General features: G+C 52.5%; 2 protein-coding genes across 9 annotated transcripts in view; one reads left to right on the plus strand and one right to left on the minus strand.

Annotated features, from left to right (window-relative positions):
- LOC133495640 (glutamate receptor ionotropic, delta-1-like) overlaps positions 1 to 9693 on the minus strand; it is a 50403-nt gene extending 40710 nt beyond the window's left edge. For 3 of the 8 annotated variants that reach the window (XM_061810524.1, XM_061810523.1, XM_061810522.1), the window contains exons 1-4: positions 8656 to 8822; positions 8476 to 8560; positions 6409 to 6548; positions 3951 to 4106 (exon numbers count right to left, since the gene is read on the minus strand). In XM_061810524.1, the coding sequence (XP_061666508.1) occupies positions 3951 to 4106; positions 6409 to 6548; positions 8476 to 8560; positions 8656 to 8719 (445 nt within the window). In that variant the 5' untranslated portion in view covers positions 8720 to 8822. The other 5 variants (XM_061810525.1, XM_061810529.1, XM_061810526.1 and 2 more) reach the window with 5 other exon arrangements.
- Positions 9694 to 9745: 52 nt separating this feature from the next.
- atoh1c (atonal bHLH transcription factor 1c) lies at positions 9746 to 10511 on the plus strand. The gene has a single exon (XM_061810531.1). The coding sequence runs from the start codon at positions 9759 to 9761 to the stop codon at positions 10260 to 10262; it is 504 nt and encodes a 167-aa protein (XP_061666515.1). The 5' UTR covers positions 9746 to 9758; the 3' UTR covers positions 10263 to 10511.
- Positions 10512 to 10650: the final 139 nt, after the last annotated feature.

The following is a 10650-nucleotide window of genomic DNA, read 5'->3' on the forward strand; positions in this document are numbered from 1 at the left end:
ACGACAATTATCATTATTATTATTATCAGCATTATCATCTTGATGACATGCCATTCAAATTATGAAAGGCATATCAACCCTTTTCATTTAGCAAACCCATGAATAATATGGTTCAAGTCAGTCTAACATAGTTATGATGGTCAAAATTCAAGTTTGCAACAATTTGACCCAAAGTTAGCATATACCGGCTGAACACGAGGGGTCCAAGAACTGACCCCTGAGGTTCAAATGGTTACGAAATAACTCCTGTCCTCCGCTTAAGGGCTCTTCCATTCAGTCCTCTTTTGAAACAATGAAAACAAGGGTCACGTTGGCTTTTTGCTAGTTTTCATAATCAAAGTCAATGTTTGAACAAATGTCGAGGAAAAATAATGACAGAATGCGACAGAGACGCCGAAATGAGCCGAGCGACGGGAGGTCTCGCTCGGGCGGCTTTCGTCGAGCTTCTAACGGCGACGCGAGCGCAACTTAAAGAGGGAAAAAAGCAACCGAAGCGACGCGGCGCGCACACCGCTCGGCTTCACAAAGTCGCCATAATTAAACGGGAAGAGCGAGACCCCGGCCGGCGGCGTCTCGCTTGTGACGGGCGCTAAGCCTCCGAGTCTCGTGTTGATGTCATGTCCCACAGCATAAAAAATAAAACACTTGTGACGTTGGAAGAACTGTTAAGGAATCCATCTTGGAGTGTCACTTTCTTCCCCTGGAAGACGACAATCATTTTTACGCCGGCCGGGCCAAATTTGGCCGTTTGCGGTTAGCACGATCGCCTCACAGTTCTCAGGTTCGGGCTTTCAATCAACTGCACACAAATGGGAAATACATAAATTGAAGACCATTTGAGACAATTCCAAGATGCAGTGTGTCCCAAAACTTAAAATGTTGTAAGTTATACAGAAAGGATTATTTTTGAAATAAAAAGGTTAAATATTTTCAATTCTGAGAACTTGAAGGAATTAGTTCGATTGCGCTTAGTTTCAATTATTGATGAGTCAAAGCTAAAATACTTGGTGTGATGGATTAAGAAAAAAAAAAAAAACCAAGTTAATCCTTCCACTGTTTCATATTTTTCAGTGTACTAAAGCGCAGAACAAACTTTTTCTTTTCAGCGCTTTTATCGTCCCAGAACAAAACATTTTGTGGTTCTGGAGACTTCAACGGAAACGCCCACTTTTCAAAATGGGAGCGCTAGGCAACAAACGGCCACAAGCTCACGTCTCAAAACAAACGCTCCATTTTACTGTACTTCCATCGTAGTGTCAACCATGAAGAACAATGCTTATCGGTCGCCCCGCCAACACGCTAGCGTGGCTCACCTGGCCACTTATGCATCAACGCACGTGTTTTTGTTTTGGGCGCGCGCGTAGCATGCTGCGGCTCCGCTAACCATGTTGTCGCGACAACGCGGTGGCATTTTGTCGCGCGCTAACGAGACGGCAGCCCGAGCTGGTTCATAATTCATCGATGGCGCATCAATGATACACGAGTCCTTATTAGCCAGGCACGCCATCTTCAGCTCAGCCGTTATTCGTGAAACGTTTTGCCGACACAAACAAAAACACGACTTTGTGTTGTTTGACTTCAACGCGGCGTTTCGGCCCCATCGGTACAAATTTGAGGATGAACACAAAGCTGACAACAAACAAAACAATCGCAATTCTGACTTCATGGTCGTCTTTTGTGTTCACAACTGTCGCGAATGCGTTTTGTGTGTGCTGTGTGTTTCTGCCTCTGTGCAGATGACTTCCTTCATTTGTGACTGTGCTTTGGCGACTGGTGCGCGCGTACGGTTGGTTGCCGACGGCTCGACCGATTCTTCTCGCCGCCGCCGCCGCCGTCATCATGTCAACGGCAAAGAAACCCACCGTGTGCGTGCGTCGCGCTTCCATCGTGAAAGCGGCACACGGGAAAAACTGATCTGCGCTCAAGTCGGACGCTCGCTCCGAGGCGCGTCCCAGTTTCTGCGCGGCGGCGCGACGTGTTGCGTTCACTTGCCGTTGCGGTCGTTCAGGTGTTGCGTCCGTGTGAGAATTTCTTGGACGGCGTGTGCCAACTCAGAGACGTGCCGCCGGCAAACGCCGCCGCGCAGAAACTGGGACGCGCCGTCTTATCGAGTGCAAATCTCAGACCTGCCTCGGATTCTCGCCTTTGATTCCAGCGCCTCAAACTCGACGAGTCACGCACGGCCAAAGGCGGTCAGGGGACGCTCTCAAAAACCGTTGGCCAGAAGAAGCCGTGAACGTCATTTGGCACGGAGAAAGATCGACCGCGTGATGTCATCGCGTCGCCGCAATTCTCGCCCAAGAATTGCAAGTCCAAAGCGGTTTTTTTTCCTCGGTACGTGAATTAGCAGAATATATTTGACAATTAGCATAAAAGTAGCCGCTTCAAACCAAAACGGCCGACGTCTTTCAATTTTGGACACAAAAAGTCATTGAGGCATTTTGGTGGCGTGCAAGTTCCCAGCAACTCTGCAATCTCATTCGCCGACGTCCACGTCACTCACCGGCCCGGGCCCCGCCTTTTAAAGCTACGAGTGCCGACTAAATGGCTGGCAACAATGAGGAAAGTGCACAGTGTTGGGAAAAAAAAAAAAAAAAAAACATGCAACCAACCAACTTGGAACCTGTTCAGTTTGCTGGTCAATGCAACATATGCCGGTCAAAAAAAAAAAAAAAAAAAAGGAGAGCGTCCCCATTAAGGAGGTCCGACGGAGATGTCGACCAGTCGAGGGCGGGAAGGCGATTTTTCCTCTAATTGGACCCCCACTCACACGGATCGCCAGCTGGCAATTTGACTCATTTGTTCCACTCGTCACCGGGCACTTTTGTCAAACAAGGCGACTAATTAGAAAGGGGAGGGGGTACGGTACCGTTGCTTCTGGACTGTAAAAACGTGAATTCTTGTGTCATACGTTGCACCTGATCATTATACAGTGTCTAGTAGTACGGCTTACGCACACACACACACACACACACACACAGCAAACAATCCCGAACCAGAGCCAGAAGCAGAATCAAGACGACAAGCAAGACCGAAGTTTCCGTCCACTGTGCAAAAACACTCGTTTGATTTTCTTGTCTCGGGATCTGAAGTCAAACGTGACGATAACGCGCTCCTGTTTCAGGACAGTCAGGATCACCAAAATGATTTCATTTTGTTCAATGGCACAACAATGAGACAATTTTCTTGGCGCCCGCGCACACAAGTTTCCATCCATTTCCTTTGAACTGCAAGACTTGGGCCTGAGGTTTTGGGCGGCCTTCCACGAGCTTCCGGCAGGATCCTGGCCCATTCAGTCAGGTTTGTCGCTGGCCTTTTCAGATCTGCCCACAAACCTCTGGTGGGATTCAGCTCAGGGCCCCTCCAAGACCTCGACTTTATCATCCTCGAACCCTTTTTGCCGGTACGCTTCGGGTCATTGTCCATTTGCGGCTGATGTCTCCGCGTCACGTTCTTTCTTCGCGATGCCGTCAGTCCGTTGCGCGAAGAGCTCCAGTTCCTGCTCGGCCGCAACCTCCAGGCTTCACGGTTGAGATCGATCGTGTTCTCGGGGCTACAAGCGGGTTCCCCGTGTTCTTTAAAAAGCATTGAACTTTCTTGTGTGCCTAAACGTTTGTTTGACCTCAAAGAAAAGAAAATCCTCTCGTTATTGCGGCATTTAACAAAATGAAATCATTTGGGGCGATCCTGACTGACCTGAATCAGCAGATTTGATTTGCGCCTTTGCAGCGTATGTAAAGGTCTGGCTTCGGCTCAAGAAGCAGAACCAAAACTAGAAACTAAGGTACGAGCACGACCGAACCTGGGACCGGAACTAGAACAAGAACCAAAGCCAAACTAAACCCAGGGCCCGGGAAGTGGACCAACGACATTGAGCAGAACCAGACGCAAAGCTGAGCCAAAGCTAAGCTCGAACCGGAACTTCAAGGAGAATCAAAGCTGCCGCTTACCTTCTTGGACGGCCTGGAAAGGGTTGTTGGGCTCCACGACTTTGATGGAGTGGGTGATCTTCTCACTCTGCAGGACGTCGTCGCTCAGGCTGAGATCCGACACGGCCAACTGGAACACCTCGTCGTCCCGGGCCGCGTTCTCCTCGAAGACCGCGCCTGGCGACAGGGACCAGCGAGCGAGTCAAGAGCCCGAAAGGCGGCCCGGCCCGATGCTTCCTGGTCTGAGTTTGGCAAGTCCCGGTACCTGATAAATCGTACAACTAGGTCAGCCCACTTGGTCACTTGTCACTACTGCTCGTGTTGCGTTGCGTCGTGTCGCAATTCCTCCGCCCGGCTTGCGCTCGACCGAGCGCGGCGCGAACGTCGCAGATCGAGCCGAGCGGCGGGGCGGAAGGGGCGGAAGGGGGCCCCGACGGAGGATCCCGGGGCCTCGCGTCCCGCCCGAGTCGCCGGCGGTTTTTCCCCAGTCGGCCGACGATCGCCTCGTCGGATTTTCACGCTTTTGTGGCGATTGTCGGAACAGATTTGAACAGCCCGTCAAAAGGTGGCCGGAAGCTTTCACACACGCGGGAAAAACGGGTCTGGCTTTTGAGCTAGCGAGACCCGGGCGGCCGGCCGCCGGCATTTACCTCCCGCCCTTGTGGCCGTCACACCGAGCGGTTTTAAGTACGACGCAACCCCACGCAGGGTTGCAGACTTTCGCCGGAGCGTCTCAGTACTTTCAATTGGTAAGTTGTCAACTGCAATTTTTTTTCCAGTCGGGTTCGGGTACATCACGCCTGAAGCACCTCTGACGAGTTCTGCTACGGCCCACCGCTTCTGGTGTAGCTTCAACTCTTGAGTTCTGTGGGCCCAAATGTTTCTGATTTAAGGGGAGCGCCTGCCGTCGCCGACCGGCCGCGAATCAACGTCCGTCGTTTTCTCATCGCTTTGGTTGTAGTGAATCGTCGCGCTCCTTCCGCCCGCACCCGTCCTGATTCCCCAAACACAAAAGCACCAATTTATCAGTAGCGTTTAAAAATGTTTAGGTCGTCTGTCTGTCTGCGTGAGAGAGAACGAGAAAGAGAAAGAGAAAAAGAGAAAGAGAGCCTCATTGTTGGTGTATTTCAGTTTGCAATGTGAAAATGCTTTGGCGACAGCAACTTCTGCAGTTTGCTTGAACAAATCATTTTTCGACAGCGTGCGACGCAACGTTTCACCGAGCGTGCGAGTGGAATTTTGTCGTCGTTGGTGACGACTTTACTAGAGCGGCGCGCATCTCGGTCACGTGCGTTGGATCCGACCAACGAGAGCCTTTCCTGCCTCCAGGAGGGTAAACAACAACAAATGACTGGTTTCTTCTTGCTCTCCAGCTCGTGCACCAAACGAGCCTCGCGTGCGACGCCACGGCACTTCCGGTCCAAGCCCCGCCCCCTCGGGAGTGCGTTCAGTGACAAGGTGGCCCAACAGTCGGCGCTTGTCCTCTCGCTGGCGACGCCGTTGAGATGGCGCGCACGTCCGCGAGCAACTTCAGCTTCGCTCGCAAAAAGAGAGAAAGCGAGAGAGAGAGAGAGAGAGAGAGAGACAACCCAGTTGTTGGGCTTGATGAGACCCACCGGCGACCAATCCAGGGTGGACACTGCAGCCATTTTGGTGAGGACGACGATGACAAGATCGAAGCTTCGGCACGTATCTGGAAAACTTGCCGCCGCCATCTCTCGTGTTGCGTTCAAACTACTCGGACAAGTGCAACTGCGTCCCAGAAGTAACGGAGTACTTGGATCTCGTTAACGCCCACCTTCATAACGATAACGATGACAAAAGTATGATCTTGCGACAACTTTGCGATGATGAATGATTCAGTCTCACCCGACGAGAGCTTCGGGTGGTGGTTACTATGACAACAATCAACATCAGCATCCGAGCGGACCTGACGTCATCACCGGACTTTTCACGGTTGTACATGAAATATGTCGCTGGATCTTTTTTATGTGCAGTGTTACACGTTTGCGTCACATCTGATATCATACATGCGGACTTTAGGGTACTTACACCCGATTTCTGGTTAACGGCGAACATCTTAACGGGTCGTGTCCTATTTTATCCGACATCCTATTTAATGTACCTCCGTGCAGTGTTTCCGCCTGATTTATGACCGTCATCTAATCTTTTGATCCTATATAATCTTCCGTCTTTTGTCGCCGTGATTGAATATTTTGTCATTGAAGGTTTTCCTCGTGTGTAACGTTAGGACGAAGACGTCCCGCCTGACTGCACCACTTCCAATCAAGTCGACTGGCCGATGAATGAGCGAGCGAGCAACAGCTTGTCTTCCTCATCACGCGCCGTTGAGGAGGGGGAACGGGGGGGGGGGGGGAAGCCCCCCACGGACCCCCACCCTCCCATCACCAGGCAGCATCAGGACCGTACCGCAAGCAATTCAAATAGCGGGCCGGGCCGGGGGGGGGGGGGGCCTTACCGATGTGAATGATGGAGTCGGCGTGCAGCGCTCGTCCCTGGACCAGCAACAAGCACGCCCGCAGAGCGAGCAGCATGCGGAGATCCATGGCCACGTGCACGCGCACGCGCGCCGACACCAGCCGCCGCCGCCGCCTCGTCCTCGGTGCGCAAAAAAAAAAAGAAGAAAGAAAGAGAAAAAGACAAACCGCGGAAGGAAAAGGAAAGCAATCCAAAGTCAGGCTGCAGGACGCAAAAAAGCAAAAAAAAAATGAGGAAGACCACCAAGAAGAAGCTTCCGGACTGCGGAGGAAGCAAAGAAGAACGGCCGCCGGGAGGGAGGACGGCGAGGAACAAGAGGAGGAGGAGGAGGAGGAAGAGGAGCGAGGGTTGCTCCGCACGCCGTGTGGAACAAAAATCACCAGAGAGCGAGAGACGAAGGGAGGGAGGGAGGGAGGGAGGGAGGGAGCTCTCTCTCTCAGTCCTTTTCTGTCATCCTCTCTCTTTTCCCTTCTCTCTCTCTCTCTCTGTCTCTCTTTCTCTCTACTTGTCTTCACGTTGAACGTGTAAAAATTGTGGACGTCCCTCATTGTCTTTTTCTCTTTCTGTCGATGTTGATGCCCGGGTGCCGACAATTTGCCACTGGGGGAGATTTCAAAAATCACCCCCACCCCACCCACGACACCGCCCGCAGGCACGCGTCGTACAAACGACGGCGCAAATGTCTCAATGTTCATTTTTAGACTAGTTGCATCCGCATCCCGGGTTGAGGGTTTGAGTCCGGCCGATTGGGCGCCGAGCGGATGCAGCAAAATATGAATTGCGAAAAAAAGTCGGCTTTTCCAAATCATCATTTGAGCGAAAGGAAGTACACAGATAAAAGAGTGCTCCAATTCCGAGTAACCTGTTAGTAACTTCCGATGTATTTTCTCCTTTCGGCGGGGCGACAACACCAAGTCAGCAAAAATATGAAATTGAAATGTGCTACTCTGATATTGCTAATGATATTACAATCTACAACGATAACCGTGAATTCAATCTTTATAAAACGACAATGGCGGAAAATTGTGCAGAAGAAGCTATCGTGAGAGCTTTGGAGCGGCTCAATCGCCCGCATAAAAGCGGGAAAAAGGTCGTTCGGCGCCCGACGGCCGCCGTCGCCGCCGCCGTTCATGCGATCGAGCGCCCCGGCGAGGGGCGAGTGAAATGGAGCGCGACGTGAGGGACTAAAAATAATGACACAAACAAAAAAAGGCAGACTGCACGAAAACTACGACCGATCCAAAAATATGACGGAAGGGCATCCGGCGTAAAAATTGTGCCAAACATATATATGCGTTCATCTGAGATGACACGCTGTGGCGACCCCGAAAGGGACAAGCCGAAAGAAAACACACACACAGAAGAAGAACCAGGCAGCAATTTAGTGTTGAATTGACGAGAGCGCTTCGGGCGGTGGTTGCCATGACAACAACAAGCATCCAACGCGACCTGACGTAATCTTGACTTCTCTCATTAGCTGGGAAGAACTTCCGACACGCGCACGCAGCAATTGCTGGAGCGTTCCTCCCTCTGCTGGCCACAGGCTGTAATTACAGAATCCACCCCACATTTTTCCATCATCTGTGGGACGTTTCACTCGTGCGCGCGTGAAAATCATTTTGACCATTGAACTCAACTTACAGTTGTGTCAATATCTGCACGAAAATGTCTATCTTCAGCCTCTCGCATGAAAAAAAAAAAGAACTTAATGCGTCTTGTGTTTTGCCTGAGATAATCGTGCTCAGCCTTGCTTTATGTTGTGGCAACATCCGAACCGTCGGACTCATTTATAGGCTAAAAGTTCAGTTGGCGTCTCCCGGGACGCTAATATGCTAATGCTAAGCTAGGTAAGGGCTGTCGTTCACTGACACAACATCGACGACAACGCCGTGCCAGAAAGTCCCAGCCTGGTGACGTCACAGAGTTTGCACTCATAAAAACATGTCACGAGGAGCAACGACATGAAAGTCAGAAAGTGGAGTTACGTGTCGCAAAGTCACCATTTCACTAAGTTCCAACGTTATGACGCCGTGACGTCACAACACACCTGTTACGACGGCTGATGGCGTCACATATCGGCCGCGTCACCGAAAACGAGCTTCTTGCCAGTGATGGAGCCGTCCGGCGGCCCCCTGGAGAGAAACATTTCCAAGAGCCTCGGTCAGCGGACAATTGAGACCAACCATACTAACTACCTACTTACTTACTTCCTAACTAACTTACTAACCATACGCGAAAGGAAAGGAAACGATGACCCCCGTGTTCCCGCGCTCGGTAAGCTCGACACACATTAGTGCGCAAGTCAGTTAACGTCAACGATGCCGTAAAAAAAAAAAAAATCGTAAGTCAGCCAAAAGTCGGAGAACACGAGCAAGTGCGAAGATGTGGTCGAGATGCGCCTCACCTGGACGTCGTTGCGGCACGTCGCCACCGAAAATCTTCCCAAAATGTCCGAGGCGGCCATCTTCCTTTGAACCTTTGACCTTTGGAGAAGGGGCGCGCACACCTGGACGTGCAGTAGCCGTCCACCGCCAGTGGGGGGCACACCACACGCAAACAAAACTTTTGAAACGTTTTTAATCGGGGTAGGGCGCACTGAATTACTTTATGATAAACACACTTGCTTTCCTCGCCGTGACAGGAAAAAAATTGCTGCTCCAACGTTGATCTTTTTTTGGGGGGCGTTTTTATTGAACGTATGCATCAACAAGGCCAACAATCCAAAAGCGCTCAACACAACCGCGCGTTTGTTTGCGGACTCCGCGACGCCTTCGTATTGGCCGCCGAGCGTCACGTGAGCGCAGCGGCCTCTCGCTGCTTTTGTGCGCTTAATTAAAAACGGACGCCCGCGGGTGTCCTCCGGCGCGTGCCAGCCCGCGCGGCCCGCACAAAGGCGAGCGGCAGAAGGCCGCCGGCTGCCCGTTGACGGGAGCCAATCAAACGGCTCGCTTCGAAGCCGCCCGCCGAACCGAACCGAACCGCACCGCAGTGCCAGCCGACGCTGACTGGCGTTGAGCCGAGGCGCGTGGACGTCGGCGAGAATGAAAAAAACCTTGACAAGGTTTACATCAGCGTGGGGTCGCGGAGAAGGCAAAACGAGAAATTCCCTTTTGTCGTCCTCCCGCCCGATCAAACGGCACATCCAACCCGCAAGAGGAGGGCAGGAGGAGTGCGAGGCGTCCGCTTGTTACTTTCGGGTCCTGGTCGACGTTCGAATGCTTGGCCCGGAAAGGGGAAGACGATGAGAACTGGAAAAGTATTGGGACACGCCCGTGACGTCACGCTCACTTTCCAAGTGAAGTGGCCCGCACACGCCCACCGCGCGCATAAATGGTTCGAACCGACGCCGTCGGCGCCGTCATGCCTCCGCGCAGAAGCTTCTTGGCGCCCCTCCCGGACCTGGACGAGATCCGCCAGCCGGGCGACGACGAGCCCGCGCGTCCGGCGTGGACCCCGCGCGCCGTCGCGCGGCTCCGGCTCGCCGCCCCGCAGCCGGACGCGCGCGCCGCGGAGCGAGCCCGTCGGCGGAGGCGACTGGCCGCCAACGCCCGCGAGAGGCGGCGCATGCTCGGCCTCAACGTGGCCTTCGACCGGCTGCGGAGCGTCATCCCGCGGCTGGAGAGCGACAAGAAGCTGTCCAAGTCCGAGACGCTCCAGATGGCCCAGATCTACATCGCCACCCTCAGCGAACTGCTGCACGACCGAGACCGGGACCGGGACCCGGACGAGGACGGAGGCTCGCCCCCGGGTCGTCCGCGGAGCCTCTGCGAGGGCGAGGAGGAGGAGGAGGAGGAGGAGGAGCCCCACGCGCAGACCCAACACAAGCCCAAGTGACTCCTGCTGCTGTTGGTTCTGCCGGGAGGGACACTTGGCAACACGACTTCTTTTTAAGTTTGTTTTTGTTTTGGGGTTTTTTTTTTGTTTTAGCCCGACTTGCCTCAGCATTGAGACAGATTGCAGTTGACTTGCAAATTCTGCTGTTGTTTGTCAACATGCCTCATGTAACTTTATTCTGGACTCACATCCAAATGTATATATTGGTTCATCTCATTAAATAACTGCTTTCGTGCAGGACGATCAATATCTATTGTTGAGGGCTTGAAATTCACTGCACATTGCAGCGAAATGAGTTCTTCAATTTGTCAACAATCAATTGTCACTTGTCGCCGCTCTTTGTTGGGTGAATTTTTGATTTTGTGGGGTGACGCCCTCAGCTGCGGGC

The sequence above is a fragment of the Syngnathoides biaculeatus genome, chromosome 22 (genome assembly GCF_019802595.1).
Source record: "Syngnathoides biaculeatus isolate LvHL_M chromosome 22, ASM1980259v1, whole genome shotgun sequence".
In the NCBI taxonomy this organism is placed as follows: Eukaryota; Metazoa; Chordata; class Actinopteri; order Syngnathiformes; family Syngnathidae; genus Syngnathoides; species Syngnathoides biaculeatus.